The 26,971-nt window shown below is 40.3% G+C and overlaps 3 protein-coding genes across 3 annotated transcripts; all 3 read left to right on the top strand.

Annotated features, from left to right (window-relative positions):
• Positions 1-1,075: 1,075 nt before the first annotated feature.
• Positions 1,076-10,798, top strand: fam117aa (family with sequence similarity 117 member Aa). The gene is made up of 8 exons (XM_050070081.1): positions 1,076-1,573; positions 2,962-3,107; positions 5,975-6,070; positions 6,265-6,378; positions 7,177-7,293; positions 7,923-8,154; positions 8,277-8,451; positions 9,400-10,798. Exons 1-8 carry the CDS (start codon positions 1,450-1,452, stop codon positions 9,611-9,613), a joined length of 1,218 nt encoding a protein of 405 aa, XP_049926038.1. The 5' UTR covers positions 1,076-1,449; the 3' UTR covers positions 9,614-10,798.
• A 1,375-nt stretch (positions 10,799-12,173) lies between these two features.
• Positions 12,174-18,792, top strand: slc35b1 (solute carrier family 35 member B1). The gene is made up of 9 exons (XM_050069079.1): positions 12,174-12,733; positions 13,704-13,807; positions 13,914-14,044; positions 14,155-14,185; positions 14,648-14,808; positions 14,899-15,025; positions 17,280-17,386; positions 17,472-17,625; positions 18,090-18,792. Exons 1-9 carry the CDS (start codon positions 12,609-12,611, stop codon positions 18,140-18,142), a joined length of 993 nt encoding a protein of 330 aa, XP_049925036.1. The 5' UTR covers positions 12,174-12,608; the 3' UTR covers positions 18,143-18,792.
• A 2,632-nt stretch (positions 18,793-21,424) lies between these two features.
• Positions 21,425-23,388, top strand: ndufa4a (NDUFA4 mitochondrial complex associated a). The gene is made up of 4 exons (XM_050069080.1): positions 21,425-21,585; positions 22,386-22,474; positions 22,611-22,671; positions 23,105-23,388. The coding sequence occupies exons 1-4, from the start codon at positions 21,544-21,546 to the stop codon at positions 23,159-23,161; spliced, it is 249 nt and encodes an 82-aa protein (XP_049925037.1). The 5' UTR covers positions 21,425-21,543; the 3' UTR covers positions 23,162-23,388.
• Positions 23,389-26,971: the final 3,583 nt, after the last annotated feature.

Here is a 26,971-nt window from a genome sequence, read left to right on the forward strand (position 1 = left end):
CTTTCATGATGCTTCAGCAAGTTAAATACTTATTGTGAATGCATGTGTCAAGAACAAAATGCGTGTATTTCGGCAAGGAAATTATTTGTTGGAGGACTGAATGGATAATGACATAATATTGAACTGAATATTACTGTGTATATTATTACTCACTTGAATTAGCTGCATCTAAATGCAAACAGAGAAAAGTGACACGTTTTCTCTCACATCAAAGCATATTCATGGTGAAGTCTGGACCCTCTGACCCTCTGTAGTGACCTTGAGGGGTCCCTGAACCACACTTTAAAGGTTTTAAGGGAAGGAGGGGAGGGGCCATGAGAAAAAAGTTGTGGTTTTTAAGGAGTGAGGTTTCCCCTTCAGAGTCAGAATCAGAAATACTTTACTGATCCCAGAGCGAAAATTATGATTCATTACAGTTGCTCCGATGTAAAGAATGGAGGATTATAAGAAGTAAGAATAAGAGTATGAAATAAAGTGTGTCAATATAAAGCAGTAAAATAAAGTACAAATAAGAATGTGTATTAAAATGAATAAAATAAATACAAATAAATAAAATGTGTATTATGCTACATTGTTTAACACCAGTGCTTAAGATATAAAAATCAAAATATTAAAATAAAATATATATCGTCACTGAGCTGAGGCTGTAAGTGTGACAATGATCTACAATATATACATCAGCAGAATAAAACACAATTGAATCTGAGTAAACATGAGAAATATGTACAGTTATGTGCATTGTATGTTAATGAAAAATATTGCACTGCTGAATACTTGCACAGAATATTGCAGGAGCTGAACTATTGCACCCAGTAGATACTTCTGAATTATAAATGCAGTAGGTTAAAAAGGTTCAAATGAATCTGTTGAGTCAGAGCAGCTGGCAGTCTGAGAGAGAAGTACAGGTTGGGCTCCTGTGGCTCTGGATCCTGGGGGGACAAAACCAAACTTCTTGAGTCCACCCAGGAGATGGATGGATGGAGCGACCAATAAGTGCTGACAACGTCTTCTGCAGCAGCCAATCAGATCGTCCTGCCTTGGAGTCACACACAGGACTCGTGCTTATATACACAGGTTGAGCTCCTCTGTTGTGTTTTCAGTTTGCAGACAGGAGTTACAGGCGGAGATGTACGAGAGCAGCTCGTAGTCTCTGCAGCTGGTGGTGGCATTATCTCTGCAAAATGAAGGATTTGTGAAGATGCATTGAACGACAAAGCTGGACTCAGCTCGCCTCTCCTTTTTCAGCCCTAAAATAAGCAAAAAAAACATGATCATTACCACAAAAGAAAGCTCAAGAAAAAGCTGGGTGTCCATCAAGAGGCCCGATCAGAGTTTTGGATCGCCGCTGAGGATGAGTGTGAACTGAGCGACGCGCACAGTTGAAGTGAACGACTGGAGGAAGAAAAGCGAAGAAGTGTGTGTTTTCTTAAGCCGTTCTCAGAGTGGGGGATGTCCGGCAGAAGTGGAGGAGCGCCTCGGGGGTGCAGCAACCCCAACCTGCAGCCCCTCAGAGCCACAGTCCCATACCAGCTCCAGAGGGGCTCAGCTCTCCTCTGCAGGGAGGTCAAGACGGGTAAATACACACTCAGGGGGAGGCATTCATTTAAGCTGCACTCATTTCCATGTGGTCCAGTGTGAAAAAGTTTGCATGGTGTCACTTTATGATCAATATGTACCTCAGATATGATCCTACCTATGGTCAAGTGATTCACACATTTCTCCTTTTCTTTATTGCATCACAGAGGAAAGTAGAGCTGAGATGATTAATAAATGGACAGAAAATTAATGAGCAACTATTTTAATTAATGGTTTCAGTCTTTTGCCAAGCAAATATGCCAAACATTTTGTCATTCAGCTTCTCCAGTGTGAAGATTTGCAGTTTTTTTTCCTGTTTTACACCATTGTAACTTCAATAATTTAATGCTTTGGACAAAATTTGGGGCTCTGAACAACTCTAATGGGCATTTTATAGACAAAACAACTTATTGGTTAATAGAGAAATGAATCAGGAGATGGATCAATAGTGCAAATAGTCAGTAGTTGGTTGCAGTCTTAAGGAAAGCACAAAAAGTCAGTTCCAGGCACTCACCAACTGTGAGTCAACAAGTGTTCATTTTTGAATGAATGAGTTCTCACATTTTAACTCATGCTCTCATGCAGAAATTATTGATAAGCAACATTTAATTTAAGAAAAGTACAACAGTTATTAGATCAAGAAAAGCAGGTTTGATTTGTTGATTTCAAAAGCCACACCTCTCTCCAACTTTTTACTCGATTTGTTGTCTGTAAAGTAAGATTCTAACGTGCCATGAGAAAGTTAAGTCAACAATGAAGGCTGCTAACCCCTGAAACATAACACTGTTCTCATAATGTTATTTGGACACTCAGTTGCCCCTTTGCACTCTGACCTGTGGGATCTCTGCTGCATGCTTCACACGAACACAGCAGCAGTTTTCAAGGCCTCTTTGTTGTCCTTTAAGTGTATCTGTGCAAGTCACATCTGCACGTTGTGCTGTGTATTTATACATCCCGTCTGCCCTGCAACATGACAACATACCGCGTGTGTGTTTGTGTGTGTGTTTGGTGGTTGATGTACTGTTGCCAATGCTCTGTAGTTGCATGGCTTTGCTCCAGGTCAAAGGCATGGGTCCACACCTGCCAGAGATTACAAAGAGCTGCCAACATACACACACACACAAAACTCTACACACTGAGCGCCTATTGGTGGGGAGGAAGCCTGGGAGCAATTTGTGAACAACTGGCGTTAAAATACTGTTTAGCCCTTCTAAGAGGAGTTTTTATACACATACATGCAGTGTTACTACAAGCTAAACGTGATCACACAGGCAAGAATATGTATAACTCCTGCAAGACAGACATTGTTCTGACAAGTACTGAGTTAAAGCTTACACAACCCTGACAACTCACTCACTTAATATGTCTGATTTCTGTCTCCAAAAGCTGACAGGACAAGTGCTCGCCCACCGAAACCCACCATCCGGAGAACTCTTTCTTTGGACGCCATCGTCGGACCCTATCTGCAGGGACAGTGGCCCAAGGAGGCAGAGTGCACAGCTGTCACCTGTGTCAATGACAAAGCCACGCAGGTGAATATTAATACATCATGCAACTGTCAAATTATTGGTGATACCTTGGTTGTGATTACTGTAATTTAACAAAACCCATGATGTGGCAGTCTGTTATACCAGAGCTGCTGCTGGTGTGGTAGCGTGTCCCTGTAAAACCTGTTTCTTCATGTCACAGACCAAATGTTTCCCCTGCCTTGCTTTTCTTGTATGTTAAGGATTTCTATAGAGGACAAGATATCTGATGTTGGCTCTGCAGGTGTCTGGTGGTTCCTGTTGAACGCTGCGGGTGAAAGGCAGCCAACTGGAAATAGTTGTTTTTGTTCTTCTTTAAACTCTGCTGTTCTTCCCCTCGCCCCCCCCCCTCAACTGTATCAGCTCTTAACTAGTGCACAAAGCCCCGAGTAACATCACCAAGCTCCGTGGCTTCGCCGTCGCTCCTGACACAGTTTAAACCCGAACGAACCCCCTTTGCCTCCATTGTGAGGAACAGACCCCTCCTGACCTCATTATACAGACACCCCATCCCCCAGCACTCAACGCAACCACACACATACACACCATCCCACCCAGCTCCTCCTTCTGCCATAGTTCCTCTGAATTACTTCAGATGATATAACTGATTGTTTGTTTCATTCTTCATCAGGCACATTGTTGCACTCCCTCAGTTTTCCTGCAAAGCAAACATAACATCTCTGATGTGGATTTATACATTTGGAGATTTTAAAATGATGAGGTTATAGTAAGTCAGTTAGTTTTTATGTCTTTGTCATGCCGAGCATTTTGGCAACACCACATGGGATTACAAGACATCACTATTTCAAACATCACAACAGTGTGACATACATCTTCTGGCCATACATATGCAAAATCAAAAGAAAAATAACATTGCTGCAGCTATAAAATAATTTATAAAATGGTGAAAATTTTGATCAGAGCTTCCCAAAGCCCAAGATGGCGTCTTCAAATGTCATGTTTCGTCCACAACCCAAAGATATTCAGGTTACTGTCATAGAGGAGCAAAGAAACCACAAATATTCACTTTTTTTTTTTTTTTTTTTTTTCCATAAAAATGACTGAAATCGATTAATCTATTGTCAAATTAGTTTGTGACTCATTTAATAGTTTACAACTAGCTGGTTAATCGATTAATCATTGAAGCTGTATTGCATAGTGGACCGTGGATTATATTATATGTGTAGTTAACCTTTTATTATGCAGTAATTTTACAGTTATGTAAGTGTGTATGTGGACAAAATTATATTATGGCAGGCCATATAATCCAATGCAATGCAACAACAACACAAATAATTAATCAAACCATTCTAAACAAGAAATGTGTAAGGCAGAGTCTATCTCAGGGTCAGTAGATTGCATTTCAGTGTAAGTTGTTCTTGTTTAATGCTGAAATAAGTAGTCCATCAACCAGTTTGTTGATCAAAAGGAAAAAATTGCCAATAGTTTTGATAACCAAAAGGCATTTATCAAGCAAAAGTACAAAATATTCCCTTCCTCCAGCCTCTCGGATGTGAGGAATCTGTTGCTTTTCTCTGTTTTATGTAACTGTAAGTTGAATATCATTTTGGTTTTGGACCAGACCAAACAAGCAATATGTTATGGCATTTTGCAGACTGATAAATACATAGTTAATCAACAACAACAAGTCAATTAATAGTCAAAGGAAGCGTAAGCATTAGCATAAGTTGCAGCCTTATTTTTATTATTGTGGCCACACTGTAAACAGGAATTACGTGCACATTAATGCATCATCCAAGCTGGAAACACTAGCCATATCAGATGAAATGTTCAGCTACCTTTGAGTCTTTTTATAGGTTTGTCTCCCATGATCCCCCCCGTTCATGTTTTGGGCGGGGTGGGGTTGTTGGTGTTGGATGATTCGGGGGGGAGTTGGCAGCTGTAACTCTACACCGATGTCACTGTATGACTGACTCATGCCGCGCTCTGACATATTTAGCTGGGGCATCGCATTATGTATGAGTCGACTGGACAGGACAAGATGGTGTCTGCGTTCTCCCGCTGGCAGTTGTGGCACCAGTTCTCTGAGTTGTGAGGACGACACCTAAAGAAGAGGTCGTATTTTGGAGACAGAGGGCATGACATACCGCAGACAGTGGGAGCTAAATTTGTAATATTAGCTGCCTTATGAATGGCATGGACACCGGTGAGTGGATCAGTGTGTGAGGCAGTTGACAGGAGGCACCGCAGCTGTGAGTATCTGACCCTGTGAGTCGACTCAACCTGGGTTTCACCTGGTGATTATGAACTGCCAGGCGTCTGCTCCCAACCAACAGCCAGGAGCAGCCAACCAGACTCCCGCAGGAAGAAGATCAAGAGTCAATGTGAAGAAATCGGTATGGCCGTTATGAGTTGTGATTGACAAAAGAAGAAGTGCACAGGAAAGTCCTTGTTTTCTGTTTGTCTCAGTTGTTTTCCCTCCACAGTATGTGACTTTGTGAATAACAAGGTTACTGTATGTGTAAGTGCACTGAGGTGTTGAGTGCTGATGCTTGCACTGTATTTATAGACTTTACAGTGATGTGGTTTGGATGTTTTCTTATGTGTGTGGAAGCGGGGCTGTTTTGCAGCTCAGGGTGGTTTTCTCCTCGCCTTCCTCTGTACAGCTGTTGTGGGGCAGGTGTGCAAAACAGCTGTGGGGCTCCACTTCTGGGTTGTACTCTCTGGGTTGTACTCTCAAGTTGTAGTGCTGATTGGAGTTCACTGGGTTTAACAGAAAATGGAAGGGGGCCTCCAAAAGGTCAGCTAGAATTGCTGCCAAAAAAAGGCAATTTCTACCACAGTCCCCTAAGGTTTGTGAGACAAACACTTGACTCTTTATTCACCACACTGTAATAATATTTTTTTCAAAGACTCCAAGTTCCTGGGCAGAGGTGACTCGAGGAAGGAGGAGTGCCGGCGGACACAAGCGCTCGGCGTCGTGGGGCAGTGCAGAGCACCTGAGGGAGGCAAGTTAATCACTATAGCAGCTCATTAATCAGTCGTCCTGTTTCTCAGTCATACTCACAGCCGTCACGCTGCACCCTCCCACTGACAGCATCAAACATTAACAGCCCCTGAGGGGGAACAGGAGTAACCTCTCCCTTTTCAGAATGAATCACAGTGACTCCCTGAATCATTTTTCTCTCCATTCTGCCCTCAGGTGGCCAAGCTGAGGAACCAGCTGCAGAAGCGCTCCCGCCACGTCCCTCCCCCAGCGGGCTATGAGCTCCCCCACCACCCCCTGCCAGCAGGTCATGCAGCAGGCATCACTCAGGTAGCTTTGCTCTTTTGTCTTTTGATGACATGTGAGGTGAAGACACAAAGGACAAAGTTTTCATGATGTCTACTCATGTCAAAGTGTCTGCCACGGGCAGACTAGGAAGCTCTTAGTAACGGGGATATAAAAAACTAGTGCTTTTCTTAGGAACTGCTGTCATCACGTCTCCTGTGTTACTGCCATGCTGTCACATAAAGACAATCTGAAACCAGCATATCACACCATATTGCACCAAGGGCGACATCGTCAGCCAGACATTGGCAAGTCTATATATATATATATATATATATATATATATATATATATATGATTTGCAGTCCCTTAAGGCGATGAACCTTCAGTACAATAAAAGCAGTAATGGTCAATATTGCTGGTCTCTGCTCTGGGACACAAGACTTTGTATCAAAATGCGCACACACCTGACACACAGGTATATGTGTATGTTTTATAAAAATGATGAAACTCTAAGTATTTCTCTGTGTTTTTTTTTAATCAAGGGTTAACATGTAACCAGCATGAGGCAGGAGTTCAGTGAACACACAGAGTGTGTTTGCTTTCTTGTGGTATTTGGAGGCATTTGAAGACTGGTCACTGATCTGATATTGGGGGAGAGAAATTTTTATATCTTCCATCCCTTGTGGAAATTACTCATTTTTACTGTATAATTCAAACACAGGCAGTATAGAACTAGACACCACAGCAGAATTTTGCCCAAGTGAAGAAACACAGCTGCTTTAAGTACACCATAAGCACACTCCCTCTTCACTTGACTGTATTTGACCTGTTTTTCTACAGACACTTCCCCGGATGCCACTGAACAGACTCGCCCCCCGGCTGCGACGTAGTGTTGAGGGCCTCAACCTGGAGCTGGAGGAGGTGTTTGTTTCTGAGAAACCTGACGATCAGCATGAGGTGAGGCCACTGAGCTATGTAAATTCAATAGTGGTAAACTATAAACAACGAGTATGGAAAATTTTAATATGTAACTGCCTTTTCTAAAAGAGCCTAATCTCATTCAAAGTCCATATATTTAAAGGCCATTTTGTAATTTGTAAATTATAATTTGATCTCAGTTTTGATACTGTGACTGTGGGCCTAAGGGCAGTAGCTTTGGGGCGGCAGTAGCTCAGTCCATAGGGACTTGGGTTGGGAACTGGAGGGTCGCCTGTTCAAGTCCCNTCGGGGATTAATAAAGTATATAAAATTAAAAAAAAAATTAAAAATTAAATTAAAAAGTATATTTTGGGCCCCTGTCAAAATACTGCTCAAGTACCAATAGCAATTTGAGCTTTGATATCAAAAATCCAAAACTAAAATGTCAACATTTTGACCTAATGTCTGAGCAGCTGCAAAGTTCAGGTTAGCAATCATAAGAAAATTACCTTGTGGTCATCATACAATCTTATTACAATCATGAGAAAATTAAATTAAAAAGTCATCTGTACTCTACTTGTCCCTCCCAGAGAGGGAGCCACACTCTGGCTTTTATAGTTCCTTTGCCTAGTCTGACCCTTTTGCTTGTTTCCTCCGTAATATTCCAGATCTTGGATATCCCAGATGGCCACAGGGCCCCTGTCCCTGTCCAGAGATGCAGCAGTGGCTCTCAGAGTGAGCCCTCCCCCGGCCCTCTGGATCTGGATCCTTCCCTCCTCTCTCCTTCTCAGTCCCCCTGTCCTCTAGACCCATCACTTCTGTCACCTTCAAATTCCCCTTCTCCTCTGAACCCATCTCCTCTGTCTCCATCACAGTCTCCCTGTCCCATGGGAGAGCCAGGTGAGACAACTCTGCATTTCTGTAGTGTGCTTTGACAGTGCAGGTACGCAGAGATTTTAACAGATATATGTGTGTAATTTTTGTTTTATTAAAAGTTTGGCTATTTCTGCCCTTCCTTGCAGAGCGGGTGCACTGTGAAACGCTGTGTCCCACTCCGTCGACGTCGCTCCCATCATTTGCACTGGATCCTCCTCTGTTGCAGCCATGCTCCTCCGCTCCTCGTCCAAACAAAAGCTACTGCTTCCCGCGAGAGCCACCGGAAGGCTGCGAGAGAGTACGAGTGTGCGAAGAGGCGATGTAAGTCAGACCAAAACATGATGCATACATGATATAATTGTATATTAGTCACTATGGCTGGAATAAGCTGCTAGGGGGCAACAATTTTACTTTGGAACTCCACTAACATCCCCTACACAGATGTTTGCAATAATATTCACATACTTATCCATACTTTACATCACTTTTCATGTCCAAAGTCAACAATAATAAGCACATCTGCTGTGGTGATGTTGCTTTCCGGACTCCGCCTGCGAGATCAGCACATAGCCCATAATCTACTGAAAAGACCACAATGGATAAATGACTTTATCTAAGACCCAGCACTGTTCATACTAGGTATTACTCCAGATAATATGACAGATAGAGAAACAATTAATTTACTGAGGATTCTGCTCCTGACGGCAAAAAAGACTAAAACAGCCTCCCAGCATAAACAAGTGGAGAGATAAGGTAAAAAGAGTTTCATATGGAAAAAAATAACAGCAGTGTCTAATGAACAATGGTCCTCGTTAATAGGGGCGATGCCTGAACTCTAGTCATCTCTTCTTTTTCCCTTTTTTTGGAATAATTAGCACTGCATTTTCAAGACTAAATGAATCCATTGGTGAATTAGATCTAAACATTAATTGTATTCCTGTGTCAAATTATGGCAGATTAGCAGCTTTTTTCTGTTTGCCTTTGTGTTTTTAGAATTTCTCTGTCTTTTCTTTCCTTTATTAACAAGCTTTTTTATTTATTTACTTTTATATGTATGTTTTTTGTATGTGGATTTTTTTCTCTATGGCTGCAGCATGGGGATGAAAAGTCCAAGACAAAATTTTCACTCTGTGGGAGATTAAAGTTAATCTTGAATTTTGAATAATGTATTATTTATTAAACTATACAAAAGCAAAGTTTTTGCAGCCCTTGTTGATTCAGAGTCTTGGGGTACATGCCAACTACTCTCCTCCTTCTCTTTACCTCCAGGGCTGCCTGTCAGGATGAGCCTCTCCTCCAGCCATCCTGCCCTGACCCCAATAAAGTCAACTTTACCCCCCACGGAGGCTCCGCTTTCTGCCCTGTCAGTCTCCTGAAGCCCCTCCTGCCCTCCATGGACCTCCTCTTCCGCGGCCTGTCAGTCTCTCCGGTCACTGGCTGCCCAGGTCAGGCCTCTCCTACCAGGCACCTGGGCATGCAGTAGGTGGATATCTGAGCAGAGCCTCCCCTCAGGACTAAACCACACTGATGCACTGCCAGGACCTGCAGGAACTGGAAATGTTTTGTATGCCAGCAGATACCTATGGTTGCCTACTGTAACGTGCCATGATCACTGTGATGTCAAAAGACTTTGAGACATACTTTAGATTAACTTTGGCCTAATCGGGCTGCTGTATTGATTATTTCCACCTGCAGGATGCCTTGTTGAAACTGATATTTAGCTCATCAGCACTTAGTATTTCCCCATGTGGGCTGTGGATGAACTCCAGGACTGAAGTTCAGGGAATGCTGGGAAAACTTTCCAGCTGACTGAGTTTTTGACGTTATTCTTTTTGATAAAACTGTTTTAGTTGTGCGTCAGCATTTCAGACAAAGACTGCAGTATGTGGTAGGGATTTTTCCATTTTCAGTGTCAGAGGAAGTGAATTCAGAGTCAAAAACCCAAGCACTTAGAACCTGAGTATTATTTTCTTACTCTACTTTCGTGTTGATTAAAGGATTGCTAAGTTTAGATGAACTTTCAGCTTGATTTGATGAACAAAGTGCTCGATGGGTTTGTTCTTGAACTTTTAGAAATCTGCTGGTTAAAGAGGAATATGTTTGGCCCATAGTTTAATGGTGGCCTGCTTTTCTACAGATGTATTTCTAGGGAAGATATATATTTTTGTATCTTTGTAAGGAGGCTGGTCATACTGTTTTTGTATTCACTGACAGAAATCTGTTTCTGTTAATGCTTTAATGATTTATAAGCAGGAAAGGATGTTTTTATTAGCTTTACTTGCCAACAGCGGGCATTGTTCCAACCAAACTTTTGCAATGTAGGTTTTGTTTTTTAAAGAATGAGTGGGTCAAGCTGAGTGTTTTGTGTATAATCTGAGCCTCTTTGGACCATATGGTTCTGGCCAGAAAGCGTTAATGTTTCAGTATTCACTTGGACATGGAAGAGGCTGATTTCCCTCTGCTCAAGTTAATGTTCACTGTCAGCATGATCCTATGCAACACTGATTACAAAACATACCTATAGTTGAGAAAATAGGTATTATTTGTGAGGTATTATTTTCTCTGACCTGTTTCTGCACTCTTTTCATACATGTTTTGTTTAGTGTGCTGTTGCCATTGTGAAGAAAAATAAAATACCCAGATTGTCTGGGCGGTCAAATATAGTAAATGCTACTTATAATTCCTGTGGTTTTCTTCTTGTTGTTGTTACTTGCCTTTGACACGTGGATTTGCGGTTTTTAAATCGAAGCACCGCCCTTTTCACCAAAATCTGCTTTGTGATTGGACAAGAGATGATCGCTATTGCCTGACATGGACCAATGAATTTAATCCACATCCTAGGACGACAAAAAGGCACGCGACTTTTTCAAGGAAGGACCTCGTGTTTTTGTAATAGCTGTCTTTGCTATTGCCATATCATATAACACGGCAAATTTAAGTTCATGATCACAAAAACAATTCGCATTTCTGCAGTGATACTCAAGTATACTGTGTGTACAACTTTGAGGTACTTGAGTGTTTAAATTTCTGCTACTCTATACTTCTAACTAATTATATTTCGGAGGTAAATACTGCACTTTTTACTTCACTACAATTATTTGTAGAGCTTTTATTTACTTTTAGGATCTAGATTATCAACACAAAATATAAATTAATTAATATATTTTAAGATAAGGCTTCATTAATTCACACCTTACAGCAGCTCAAGAGTCAGGAGCAAGCAAAAAAGGAGTAAAAAAGTAATTGAATGCTAAAAATTGATAAGAAAAATATTACAAGAATATCAATAAACCAGAATAAAAATAATATATAATCTATATGAACTAAACACATCTTTCACTTAAACAGATACTGTATGTCCATGATTGATAGATGCACAGGATAACTGAAATACACACATACTATGTATTATATTTACTGTAAAGATGTAGAAATATAGCCTACACATTTTATTGTACAGTACAAGTGGTAAAATAGTGCACAATAGGAAATTGCACAGGCATGTTACACAGTATAAATATAAAGGATTTAGATATGTACATATATATGTGAATATGTATGATCATTAATAAACAGAATATATATTCAACCTGCGGTAGAAATAGTGAAAATTACCTGTAGTGTTGTAAGTCGATGATGTATTGTATGATGACTTAGTATGGGTTATTATATATATTATTACAGGTTAAGATACCCAACACTATCTAAAGTAATTTATCCCCACTTTTTAAATTTAAGTGATGTAAACATGAACGAATCGCCATAATGTAAGATTATGTGAATCTGACCAAGGCCTAATGAGTAGGCTACTTTCACTGTGAGTATTACTAGTCTTACTTTAAACCTAATGTTTGAGTACATTTTTTAAATGCGGAGCTTTTATTAAAATAGTGTATTTTACATTTTTGTTTTTACACTGGATTGACGCAGTTACACCAAGCTCACCATAATGTTTTTGTGTTCAAGATACAAATTATCAAACTGAAGCTAATTGTTCAGGCTCAGCTGTCGACACCACTGAGGTCCTTCCTCAAAACCCATTTCCCTGACGCGACCGCTTTTCGCCACTAAATATAGGTTTTAATCGCTCAATGAAAACACCAGCTGTACCCTGCTGACAGCACTGTTTCATATTCCCCAGTGGGAATGGGATGTTTTTGATTTTACAGCCGTCCCGGAGGAGAATCTTAGCTCCATCACAATGACAGAAAATAAACAGATGCCATGATATCTGACTGTCTGTGCAGCTCCAGGGAAGTCACGGTAGCGTTAGCAACCTCTGCAAATTAACAGTTAATGTGCACAAGAGGGTTTGAAGGAGAAAAACTTTACCTGCCTCACTGACCCACACCTAACGTAACAACGCGAGCACCATTTCCGGGCTCGTGACATCGGCTATAGTGGAGCGGGACGTCGGAGTGAGGGGCGCGGGGAGCGGAGCGGTGTCGGTTAACATAGCCGGGCTGGTGGACGACAGCATGGCTGCGGGAAAGGGAGCTGGCAAACCCTCCTCGATGTGGGACAACATGCGGATACGGTTCATCGTTTGCTTCCTCGGAGTCTTCGTCTGTTACTTTTACTACGGAATATTACAAGAGACTATGTGAGTAACACCTGGCTGCTTCATGTTACATGTCGTGTCTGTCCTGTGCCAAACTCCATTACAAAAACAGCTAATTTAATGTTGGCTTGCATGTCGAAAATTCCCTAATCAATACAAGTTTTATTTAATTTGACATAGCTATAAGTAGTGTGCAGCTAAGTACGGCATGTGCTAGTGCCTTCAGTTTAGTCGCTATACAATCTCATACGAGGTGTACAGCGTTTCCTTTACCGAAAATCTTACATGCAAATCTTACATTAAATCGTCAGATTTTTGAATGGAGTTTGGTGTGACATTTGGTCATATTAGAAAGCATTCAGCAGATGGTCTCAATTTCTAATTCAATGAAGCTCTTGAGTCATCATCTCTCATTAATAGGGTAGTGATGTCATGTGCCTCCAATACATATTATCTTTCATAGTTTGATTAAATGTCCATTATCAAATCAAACACACAACAGCTGTCGTTATTTGTGGTTACTTAGATAGTGAATGAAGTCAGGGGAGCTCAGCCTCTATTGCATATCACATACAGAGGCATGACACAGATGGTATGTTGTCACCTAAGTCACTAGAGCTGACAGGGATCATATCTGGTTTCAAAATGATGACCTTTCACAAAGCTAAATGATTGACTTTCATTTGATATTGTTATTTAAAAATATTGACTAAAACTGCTGAGTACTTGGTGAATCTTGAACAATGACACCAGCAAGCAGGCAAAAAATACTGCTGCTAATTCTTGGTCCACTAACAAAATGTCACCACCTCCACCACCACCTGACCCTGTCAGATGTAACTTAATGCATTGTGGTGTCTCCTCTCTGAGCGGCCTTTTCATAGCACGAAGACTCATGAAAGCACACCACCCATACTCCTGCCAGGACAGCCATTGTAGCCTTCTTTATGCTCACATTCATTGTCTGCAATCCGTTGCACTTAACACCCTGCCTTCTCTCTGACTCTTCCAGCACTCGAGGTGATTATGGCCAGGGGGACCAAAAGGAGAAGTTCAGATTTGCCCGGACATTGGTCTGCATCCAGTGCATTATCAGTTGTCTGTTTGCTAAGATCTGTGAGTATGTGGTGTATATAAGAGACACAAAAACTAATACAAATGTTTAATTAAAAAAGTCATCCAAAATATATTTCTGAAGCCAGATTTTCCTCTTTGTCACTAGTGATCCAGTTTTTCGAGGGCTCCAAGCCGGATCTCACCAAGAGCTGGCTCTATGGGCTGTGTTCCCTCTCGTATCTTGGAGCCATGGTGTCCAGTAACTCCGCCCTTCAGTATGTCAACTACCCCACACAGGTAAGTCTGATCTTTTCAGATGGAGCGAAGTTAGTCACCTAACATAATTCTTATGGATTTATTAATGCTTGGTGCTGTCGTATCCTAAAGCTATGTTTTTGTCTTGATAGGTTCTGGGGAAATCCTGCAAGCCCATACCTGGTAAATCTGATAACATCACTCCTTGTTAGCCTTCTGCTTTCTGCCTGCATATCATCTGGATACCTGCATATCACAAACATCATTTAATTTTACAAAAGGAAAATTATCATAGTTTACCCACTCCCTCTCCCCTTTGACAAACAACAGATTCTGATGTCTTTCTAAACTGTATAAGGGCACTATGAGTAAGCAAATACTTGTCACATATGTGGAGTTGAGAGCATACATGGCAGTTACAGTATGTCCTGTTTGCACATGAATGTTAATCTTGCCACTCGGAGCTTGGTTATCTCCTGTTACATGTATGGAAACACACACACTCTTACACAATCCATATTTTCCACTCTCATGGGTGAAGGCCTGACACTGTATCCAGGGCAGGATTAACTCACACACCAAGACATGCTACCGTGGTATCTTTGGCTAAAACCCATCCATCATGCTGTTGTTGTGTTGTTGCAGTGATGATCCTCGGGGTGACAATACTGAGGAAGAGGTACCCGCTTGCTAAGTATCTGTGTGTGCTGCTTATTGTGAGCGGTGTAGCGCTGTTCCTCTACAAACCTAACAAGAGCTCAGCTGTTGCAGATGACCACATTTTTGGGTTTGGAGAGATTCTGTTGGTGAGTTAATATCACTTTATATTCCATCCATTGCATTTGTAATCAGATTTGTTGCTATATTTTGACGATCTACGTCAACATTTCTGTTAGCTGGTCTCTCTGACATTGGACGGTTTGACTGGTGTGGCCCAGGACCACATGAGGGCTCGCTTCCAGACGAGTGCCAACCACATGATGCTGAACATCAACATGTGGTCCACTCTGGTGCTGGGACTAGGTGAGTTCAGCAAGCTCTGCCAAACTCTTGTCTGATGGAATATGTGCCGCGAAGTGCCAGGAAGCATGGAAGGTTTTAATCCAACCAAAACTACACCAGGCTGATTGGCGCACCTGCAGCCAGAGAGGAGAAACTAATGAGCAGAATCACCTTGATAGGGTTCAGTGCTGCCAAGACAGCAGAATGAAACAGAAACACAGGTGCAATGACCGTCCTGTTGCAAAGCTTTCTCTGAATAATTATTACACTGAACTCGAAAAAAGGTTTATATATTTGTTGGCATATTAACAGCTTTTTATAACACTATAATGTTAATTTTTACACTTCACTGCACAAAGTTATTAACCAGAAACATTTTGCAAGTTGTCTTTATACAAAACTGATGTCGTGTTTTTATATTCTGGCGCTCAGTGGCACACAGTTGCTTGTTCTTGAGCTAAAACTTGTAACTGTCAATTAGGGTTTGGCTGATGTATAAATGTTCAAATCAGTGAAGCCAAACACTGGACCGGACCGAAATAACAAATTTTGAGTGGAACATAAGGTTGTCTGACAAAAGTTCAGCACAGAACGATGCTCTGTGACGCTCGTGGCCAGTTAGGGCACCTCTTTCAGGGCTTCGAATCCAAAATGTTGCCATACTGGTGCAGTTTTCTTGAGAGACAGACTGCCATGTCTCCTCTTGTCACCTCAAAGACATATGAACTGTTTAGTAAACAAACACAGTCTGCGCTGCCGTTTCCCTCCACTGAAATTTGATCTCCCTCATGTTGTCACCTTCAGCTCGACAGTAAATTGTGCACCACCAGTCAGACACTAGTGGCTCTGACCTAACCATTATTGTCATATATTGTGTTTCAGGTATACTATGCAGGATTGTCGGTTACTGTTTGTAAACACACTCGCCAGTGAAAGTAAAAGCCAAGCCCGAATTCACTCGTTTGGTGTTTTGCGTCCCCCGAACACAGAAAATATAGGCAGAAATGTAGGTAGAGGGCAGAGTCTCTGTAGATAAATACACATCCACACACTTCTAGTGAGTCGTAAGTGGTGATGGAGAGGGATTACTAGGAAATGCCTGCATAGTATGTCTTTAACACGCAGTATACTTGGGTATTTTGCAGTTCTGCACGTCTTGTAAAACATCTCATTTAAAGTCTGGGAGGGTCTAGTATGATCCGAACTGAAGGTCCAGATAAATTAACCTGCTTTAAATACAAATTGAGGTCTTTTATTACCACGCTGGTCTCCTTGAGCTGCTTGTCCTCTATAAAAGTTTATCAAACAGCAGCTCTGTGTCATATCGTTTGAAAGGGTTTCGTATCTTCAGCTGAATCATATCATCGCTGTCAGTATGATATGCTGTAAAATGTTTTGTCATTGTTGATTTGTACTGTCTCAATAAAGTCAGGGTGAAGAGCTGCCGTGGTGCAGTAGTTAATGGCAATCTGAATGAGTCAAAAAAAAAAAAAAACCCCAAACAAAAACCAATACCAGCTTCATTAGAGGCTCTTTACGAAAAGGTGAACACTATTCTCTCAGGAGCCGAAAACTCATTAATTCATTCAAGGCGAAGTTTTCAGTGTTATCTTTATAGATAAGGAATGCTGCACCTCAAAGCCGTCAGTTCAGCGAGGAGGTTGCTGCAATATGCTGAAGAGTAAGGCACATAAAACAATATAACGAGAGGCTTTCTAAGGTTAGGCAGTAATGGGCTGAAAGATAAAGATCAAAAGGTCAAAGCCAGTATTGGAAAGGAGAGACTGTTATCATTTTTAGAACCAAACTAATTGGCAGTGCCTGCTATCTCTTAGTAAGTTTTCATCTCTCCTGCACTGCTGCCTCCCTCTTTCATAGGCCATATTACATTAAAAAAAGCTATATTTATTTTTCAAAGTGATAAATTCAGTTTCATGCTGCATAAGATACCTTCAGAGGTCTTCAGTTGTAGTGTCTGTACATACTCAAAGACACTCCTGCTACCTTTTATAAGAAGTCGATAGCTTTGAAGTGCTGGTATTTCCCAAGATACTAAGGTATTGTTATGCCTTCACTCCCACAAATCGACGCCCCCACACCAAGGCTTCATCTAACTGTTGTTACTGTGTTACACCACTTGGTGGTGCCATATGCCCACACTATTACCACTATGATCTGATTTTCTCAGCACATCAGTGCCAAGGATGAGACAACTATATGTGACATGCTGTTGTTGAAATGACATTAATGTTGTTTTCTTCCTCTCTGCTCTCAGCGATATTGTGGACAGGGGAGGTATGGGAGTTCCTGAGTTTTACTGAGCGCCACCCGAGCATCATCTACAATATTCTTCTGTTTGGACTGACCAGCGCTTTAGGCCAGGTGGGTGGATGGATACTGGTATGAGATGATGGGCAATGTTGGCAGATGCCATTCCTTAATATGTTTTAAATAATTCCTTTACCAGACCTTCATCTTTATGACGGTGGTGTACTTTGGGCCTCTGACTTGCTCCATCGTCACCACCACGAGGAAGTTCTTCACCATCCTTGGCTCCGTAATTCTGTTTGGCAATGTCATGACTTCGATGCAGTGGATTGGCACCATTCTGGTGTTCCTCGGTGAGAGTTAATTCTGGCTGAACATTCTACTGCCCTCTCTCGATTTACTGCCACAGTCTTGCTCCTCCCCCCTTGATTTTTCTCATTAATGCAGTGTGTCGCTGTAAAATCAATAACGGACTGTGATGCAAGCAAATGCTTTCAAAAACAAGGTTGAAGCCTTCAACTGTAGCTTGAGACAGTTACTGTATGTGTTTGTTGTAACAAACAATTAGGTCCAACTGGGGAATACTTAGGCTTCCTACGCAAACCATTTGGTTGAGTGGTAAATTATGCATTGAGAGTATAGCTGAAGGGGAGTCAGTAAATATAACACTGACATACAGTATTTTGGGAGGAAGCTGGAATGCTCAAGTTTTTGTGAAATGTTTGCATTGGTGAAATCCAGAGTGTAAAATCATTTCTGTTTAGCTGCTGAGGCTGTCCTTTGCTCCTTAATCACATCTTTGGTTTTCTCTCCTTAGGTCTCGGACTGGATGCTAAATTTGGCAAAGCCCCCAAGAAGACGACACACTAAAACATCTGGAGCTTTTGAGAGAAAGATTTCAGAGGAAAAACACTCTATAGCCAGTATCTTACTTTCATAGGACGTCCTGTACAGGCATACTGTATGTGCCTATGATTTGTAGTGTGGTCAGATTTTTAACTTAACTGTATTTAAAAGAGAGTCCAGCTTCTGTTGTGTACTGTTGATATATTGGAGAGACGAGTTTTACTTGGGATCAAGTCCTGAATGAACTGTGATGAGCATTAATTTTTTTTTTTTTTTTTAAAAACCACAAGATACCACACTCGGACTGGCAGAAAGACGCAGGTGGAAAATGTTGTATTTAGACAAATCTTTGTTTCTCAAACCAGCTCACCTCCCTTGGATGGACACTGAAACCAAACAAGGCCTAAGACATACATTTCCAGCATTTGTCTCATGAACTTGCCACCAAAAAAGGCTTGGTTTACAACTGTACAAACTGTTGCTTGAATATGTGTAATTATCGCACACAAAGTGTATTTCTTGGTAAACAATCAGCCAAGTATCATGTCATTTATAAAACATAAACGGTTATATGTAGCCTGTGTTACGTCCAGTCTTACTATTGAATTGTTTTTACTTTTATTTTCTACAAGTTGAAAATAACTTGCCATAAAAGGGACATTGTGATATTTTCACTGTGATTTTCTTTTTTATTTATTACACAGACTTTACCTGAATAGTTCACATCAGTCAGTTGAAATGCTCCTCTCTGACAGGGTGCTGCTTGTTGGAAATGGCTGTAACCAGCAAACATTTATTGATGCTGCAAGCAAAATCATTACCACCAGCAACTTATGTATCTGTTAGCCAACCAATTAAAAAGTGTACTACTAATTGATTTGGTGGTGGAAAGCACATTTACTCAAGTACCCTACTGTACAGTTTTAAGGTACTTGTACTTTACTTGAGTATTTTCAGTTTCTGCTACTTCACACTTAGACTCAATGAGATTTCAGAGGTACTGCTAAATATTGTACTTTTTCACTCCAATACATTTATTTAAAACCTCAGTTACTTTGTAGATAAAATAAAAATGAGATAAGAATAAATTATGATGATTGTTTTTACCAGATGAAGCTTCCTGGCAGTATAGAAAGTAATTAAAATAGCTCCAATTTTACTAGCTGCAGCAATTAAGTGAACACACATGAACCCATTAATGCATCAGTCATTATACGGTTATGATACTTCCTTACTGAAATGAGTAATTTTGCATAATGAGTACTTTATGTATAATGAGTACAATTTTTTTTTTTACAGTTGTTACTAAAGTAAAACATCTGAGCAATTCTTCAACTCTAAGACAATTTGACTACGGATATAGACAAAGTTTTGTATTTTTGAGCAAAAAAAACAAACCTGCAACTAATATGCAGCTTTATTTATTTATTTTTTTAAAATCTCCTTTTAAGAAAGATGTTTATGTAATGGCTGCTTTAAGGGGAACTATGGTCTAAGGCAGTCCAAAAATATTAGTTAACATGATCAACTCTCCTAAATTCAAAAGCTAGAGGGCTAAAACTCAAATTTGTGATGTCATAGGGTATAAAGTCTGAAACTGCTCCATAGACAATGAATTGTGAAAAGTGTGAAAGATGACACTGAGAACTCCTAGGGGAATGTTCAGAGTATATGGGTACATTTACTGCTTCAGAGCTGAGAACGCTATTATAGGAAAAAGCTCATTTGGGTGTAAAAAAAAAGAAAAAAACATTATGCAGATTCACAAAATCAGCCTCCCAGTCAGTGTCTATGGAGCAACTCCAGACTTTATATTTGATGATATCAAAAGTTTGAGACTTACTTCTATGGTTTCTGGCTTTGAGAGAGATTAGCTCATACTCGCAAATATTGACTGAACTTTCCCAGGCCATGGAAATAACACTGAAATTCTTAATTTAGGTGGTGTTCCCGCTTAAATAGGGATATGCCCAAAAACACATTGGATTTATGGAGGTAATATTTGCCCAAATAACACACTTTCGGGGAATCAGTACCTCTGTTATCAACAGAATAAAAACAACAGCAAACTCCTGAATATGAGGCAAAATGATATGAGAATAAACGGATGTAAAACAGATGGAATTATAATTATAATTTAGGAGACAGCTCCTTTTACCTGAGAATTTTAACTAATTGACTTCCTCGGACACAGCGCCCCCTGCTGTCACACTGTAATACAGACAGCTCACCTGGTAAACATCTCAATCATGTCTCTGACATTGATTAATTAAATCGACTTATTTACTTTTCATTAAATGGCATTGGCAATGGCATTTTAATGATCTAAAGAGAGTCAAACTGTAGAGGCAGAGTTAATACTACAATTTGGTGAAATTATCAAATTAGCCACAATGACGTGATGCTGAACAGATCTTGCAGTTTAGATGTCACCTTATGAGTTTATGAGAATAGTCATCTCAGGAAACTTTGCCAGGGTTATCTTGGAGCTCTAGATTTGGAAAAATTGAATGGAAGTCTTTCAGGAATTTTAACAAGAAATATTTTGTCATCAAAAAAAGTCTCATTTAAAGTCATACACTCATCCTGTAAACCAGGTGCTGTTAAGATTCAGAGATGGTATTGATGGAAAATGTGTGTTTTGTTATTAATGAATGCCCACATATAACATGATTTTGGATAGATTTAGAATATTTCTTTAAGATGTTGACTGGTTTAATTATTTATTTAGAAAAAATAGACATATTTTTATGAGAATGATATTTATTGCAAAAATAACCAGTTTATTTTGAACCTCTTTATTTTATATGGAAAATCTTATGTTCACAAATGCAAAAAGACAATAACAATGCACATACAACTGTAAATAGAAATCAGACACTGTATTGGGCTTGTGTGTGTCAGATTGTGTAATAGTCGTTGTGTATGATACAAAAAAGCTAACACTTTGTAGTTAAATAAAAAAATAAAATCATGCATCATGTTCAGAATTACAGCTCATTTATGGTCTGATTTAAGCTCATTTATTGTAAGAACATCAGTGTTCACTATAGGTGTATACGTTGATTTTGTTTTTGGGTTGAAATCTGGTGATTGCAGCAACATTTCAACCACTTTAGTTTTGCCAGAATAAAATTCAGTGTGAAAATAAACACTGGTGCGACATAGCAGCATTTTAATGAAACCCTGCAAAACTACTCCATATTTCCAACACGCAGTGAGACATAAATGCTCTGCATGATACAAATAATAATTAATAATCATGTGTTTTGCGCCGCTGTCAGTCAGGCACTTTGTCTGACACCCTATTTGTGTTTTCCACAGCCTGTCTTCCGCCAGATCTCGGTGATTATATTGCGCACCGTTTTGGCAAGTCTTAGTAATCCGTTTATTTCTGGACGGAATTGGCCTCAGAAAGCGTCAAAATGCTCGCCACAGTCCGCAAGCAGCTCAGAAGTCACCCAGCTGTAAGTGCAAACCGATTATATCTAGTTTAGATTCATGTTAAAGGTCCTATTCAAACTTCACCATAGTCATATGGAATTTGTGTTGCTAACTTAGCTTAGCTAACCTAGTTAGCGTTAGCAAGCTAGTACTCTGACTTTGACCGCACTGACTTTGAGACCTTCTGTTGAATATGAAAAGATGTTCTGGTGTTAATTATATTATGTAGCTGTTATGGATAAATAGCTGTGAGTTTTATGACTTAAGTTAGTTGATGTCTAGGAGTCAAATCAGGTCACGGCTTCACACACATCGACAGCGACTGATAGTAGCTACGGAGAGGGTCCACTGTGCTCAAAATAGCAACCAATGCTACTAGTTAGCGAATTAGCTTGCTAGCTAACGTTAGCAAATATTCATTTCTAGATAATAATTCTTGCCACAACTTTTAGTTAGGACAAGGTATGTTCACACAACTTCTTACTCGGCTTGAGTACGTGAACTTGGTCTGAAAGTGGTGTCTGGAAGAAACTGATAAACATAGCAAATATGTAAACTAGCCTGTTTCAACACACGACAGCTGCAGTCCACAAGGGCAAACACTTTGAGGCACAGAGAGGAGAGTGACTGTTAAATATTAACAAACCTAAATTATTGGTATGGATCAGGTTTAAAGGTATGTTGCACTGGCTACTTATGCAGGGCAGTGTTTTGTGTTTACACAAGCTGTCAGCAGTGAAACTGTGATTACTGACTCAGTTTCTCTTTGAGCTGTCATTGCTCCTCTTTAAGTTGGTGAAAGTTTGTCGTCTGTCACACACAGCTGATCCCCCTTTTCTTCTTCATCGGCGGAGGGGCAGCCATGTCCATGATGTATCTTGCTCGTCTGGCCTTGAGAAACCCTGATGTCTGGTGAGAACTCACCTCAAGACACAGACACTACCTTTTTAAAATGTTTTGTTCTTTTCCCACATTTAGAAAATAATGACATTTGCAGATGAGAGAAGTGACAGCTAATGTAACTGTGAACCTGATTCCTCCTCTGCAGCTGGGATCGCAAGAACAACCCAGAGCCCTGGAACAAGCTGGGCCCAAATGATCAGTACAAGGTGTGCCTCTGTCACCTCTCAGGAAATATTACTAATCATACCATGTTACAGTCTTGATTGTCTGTGTTGGAGAGTGTAGGGGGTTATAATCAGGGATCATAGTATGGCTCTCTGCCAGACTTGTGCCCAAGCCGTGGATTATTCCTTTAGTTGGATTAATTAAATTACATAAGCTGGTTAACACTGGCTTGTAGTAATAAATCTGATGAAGTCATTAACTGCTCACACTTGGTCTAAATAAGCAGTAGTAGTAACCAGGAGACAACTAGGAGACCGAAGTATTCACAAACAAGCATTTTACTTAATCATAAGGCGGCTTTTGAAAATGAATAATTCTGTAACATGGAGGGAAATCACTTTTTGTTATCAAGGCATGTGTGTGTGTAAAATGTCTGTGTTTGTTCTTGAGCTGAGATTTGTTTTGTTTTCTCAGTTTTACGCCGTCAACTTGGACTACAGCAAGCTGAAGAAGCACGGCCCCGATTTCTAAAGATCATATCTGCTGGACCAAAAGCACAAAGATGAGCTGATCCGCACAGCCCCAGTTTTAACTTCCTCCGGGAACCTTTGGGATGCAGAGGCTAAAGCCGCACAATGATTCATATTTAAGTTTTCCTCATTGCATCCTGTTTGCTTTTTGAAACATTGTCTCTTGCTTCTCATTTTCAATGTTCATGAATAAAGTGAAGGAGTCTTTTCTCCTCCATACAGAGAAAAGATCATGTTTCATTCATTCATTGCGATTCTATTTTTGGGTGCTTTACTATTCATGTCCTAGATCTTGGGTCATGTTTTTATTTTATATTGTTACAGCATATTACATTTACATATTTACATTACCACGCTCCACGGTCTGTTTACAGTTTTGTCATGCTTTGCTGTTACTATATGGGCTGTTATGTCACCTCATTTCACCTTGTCCTGCTTTAACCCAGCTGCTGGTGAGTTATGTGCCACACTCTTCTTGGCTGCTATCCAGAGCTTTATGGGTATGGTGGGGGCAGACTTTAACCTGGTCACATTTGTGCAGTGGGCTCCCTCTGGTGGCAGCTGTGGCAGTCCAGACAATGTGGCGATGAGACCTCATCAGTATTTAGTCCAGTTTATGAGGCCTGCCAACTGCCCAGTGCTTCTGCTGCAGGAGTTTCCAAGTTTTCAGAAGATACTGTAATTATAGACTTTAAAGGGAAGAGTGAGACACCACAGCTCTCTCCCTGCAAAGGTTGACTTCTGTTTGCTTTAAAGCAATAACATGTTCATGTGAAACACTCTGAGCAGTGGAAACAGTGGTGGGACATGTGGAGGTGTTTCTCCTTATAGAATGCCATCGCTCTCAGCCAGATGAGTTTGTAAATGTCAACAGGTCGCGCTGTCCCATATGCAGCTCGGGGAAACTGCGACAAGGATGAGCAGCCAACGCAGAGAAGAAAATGTCAAGGAGACCTTCATATTTGAATAGAAGCCCACGTCTAAATCTTCACCCACCCTCTCCATGGCTGGAGTGCATATCTGTTTTTCTTCACCTGGGGGAAATGAGAATTAACTCCTGGCACAGCATGTACCAGCGCTTCATTTTGGAACATTTGAATTGTTTCAGCATGTTCCCCCCTGTTTAAAAAATAAGTTCAATAGTTATTGAAAGTGGAAATAACACAAAAATGCTTTATTTTCCTGAGCTCATATACTTGTTGATTTAACCTGTGGTTTTCATTTTAATGGAAGCAAAATGAAAGCAATCGACATGCTGTGGCTGAGTGGTCAAGGATGGAAAATCAACACAATATGAGTTAATGAGTCATTTTCGGTTTTAAAAAAGTTTCATGCTGCAGCTGCAGCTGCAGGGTTATGAGTTAGCAGACTTGGCTTTGTGTGACATGAAATATTTTAATTAACCAAGCAAAGTAATTCCATCTTAAAATGTCAAAAAAAGTTAATCTTCATGTTTCTTGAATTTAGTTCATTAAAATCAATAACTGCTTGATACAACCCAAAGTTTGGCATTCCGGGACTGTACAGAGCTTTGATATACTTTCTAAACCTTTCATAATGTTTACATGTTTTGCATCTGTGATTTTATAAGTCAATATTTCTACAATTGAACAATAAAATGCCTTAAAATTACTTTTGAGGTCATGACTGTTTAAAATCAACAAGACTCTACAGCCACATGACGCTGTACTTCAGAATGTCGCAATGCTAACATGCTTGCAATGACAATGCTAACATGATGATTATCAGGTATACATTTACTAGGCTTATGTTCACCATTTTAGTTACGCATTTTAGCATGAGCCTGATGGGAATGCCTTTACTTTAAAAAGTATTTTGCAGAGGTGTGGACTCCAGTCACATGACTTGGACACAAGTCAGACTCAAGTCACAAATTTGATGACTTTAGACTTGTCAAAAAAGACTTGCAGCTCCACTTGGACTTCAACACCAGTGACTTATCACTTCATTTGAACTTGAGCCTCTTGACTTGAAAACACTTGATAGCTTCCCCCAAAGACAAAGATTAAGATGGATGTTAATTTTGTGCCACGAATCAGTGCACTTCCTGAATCAGCTGAAGTTAACATTATGCATTCCCAGCAAGTCGACACTCCTCAGGTCCACTTTGTTTGAACCAATCATACAGCATCCTGTCACTCTCCAGGAGAAAACCATGAAGAACTATACAACAACTACACAGCAATGAACAAAATGTGCAGGTCAAAAATTACAAATAGAGACGCAACAACTTGCAGCTTTGTATGACAATTGAAGTTGCACAAAAAATGGTAAGTCGAGGCTAATATTAACATAATGTTAGCTTGACAGCTAAGCAACATTTTACCAAACTTGTTTTAACAAATAAATACAAATTTTAAAAAGCATCAATGATTTTTGTAAATGTAATATATTATTAATCTGTTGAAATGGCATTACCTTTGGCAAAGAGCACATCTTGACTCAAAAGTCAAAGTTTAAGACTCGGGACTTGCCTGTCTTGACTTGGGACTCGAATGCAAAGACTTTAGATTCACTTGTGACTTGCAAAACATCGACTTGGTCCTACCTCTCATATCAAGTCATAACCCAAAGACTTGGGAAGTTTATTGGTCACCAAGAGGGGAACGTACTGTCTGTACCAGATTTTATTGCAATCCATCCAGTAGTTTTCTAGACATTTGATCCAAAACCACATATGTCTGGTGGCACAAAAGGAAAAGTAAGAAGATCACCTCAGTCTGTAGGATTCATCCTCTGGGGTTAGTGAATGTCTGCAGAAAATTCTGTGCCAATCCATCCAGTCTAATAGTTGTTAGCATATCTAGTCTGGGCCACAGTGGTTGACCACTCAACATTGCATGCAGCTAAAATCTAAATCACGCAACAAAATTAATTGTTTTAGTAGACAAACATGAATTAATAGAGCCATAAAGCCCATCGTCTTTTTACACTGAGATGGTGATTCAGGATTATAACACAGTATAGAACAGGGGTGTCAAACTCATTTTACTTAATGAGCCACATACAGTCGAATTTGATCTCAGATGGACTGGACCACTGGACATTATCGCACAGTAACCTATAAGTAAGATCAGCTCCAATATTTTGACTTTTTTGTGTAAAGAATTCCATTCTGTAGATGTTCATCCTTTAGCCTGAGATGTCTTAAGAAAAATAAATGCAATTTCAACAATACAGTAGCTATGTCTCAGTTTTTCAACATTCAGTCAGTCTACTTGTCACTGTCATTACATTTGCATTTGTCCGTACATTTCCTGATACAGACTCCTTTGAACTCAAGCTGCTGTTTGACAATTTTTTGCACAATGTTCAATATCTTTAAAGCCACAATGTGTAGGAATTTCTCCTATCTAACGCTGAAATCATATAGGCTATTGCATTCAAACGGATAGCGCACTCTAGCGCCTCGTTTTTTCAAATGCATACTGCATACAACTGTAGCCGCTGTGTACCAAAACATTGATGAAACCATGTCATCCGATACTTAATGGAGTATTCATTCAGGCTCCTACACACATGCGACACGAGTTGACAAACCCCCTCCTCACCATGCTGGCTGTGTTTACAACGTCGGACTGTTGCGGCAGGTGTAAATTGAAACAAACCAATCACGTCTTGTCTTTTGACAACTGACAAGTGGCTCAACCTCACACACCTCATCCCTCTCCTCGCAAAGGTAATGCCTGTGATTGCATTACATTTCTTCTTCAGTAGCTCTCTCCACCTGGGAAAGGCTACCCCGATGTTGACCCTCATTTTTTGAATTCGCCGGTCACGTTGCCTTTTT

The sequence above is a fragment of the Epinephelus moara genome, chromosome 18 (assembly GCF_006386435.1).
Source record: "Epinephelus moara isolate mb chromosome 18, YSFRI_EMoa_1.0, whole genome shotgun sequence".
Taxonomy (NCBI): Eukaryota; Metazoa; Chordata; class Actinopteri; order Perciformes; family Serranidae; genus Epinephelus; species Epinephelus moara.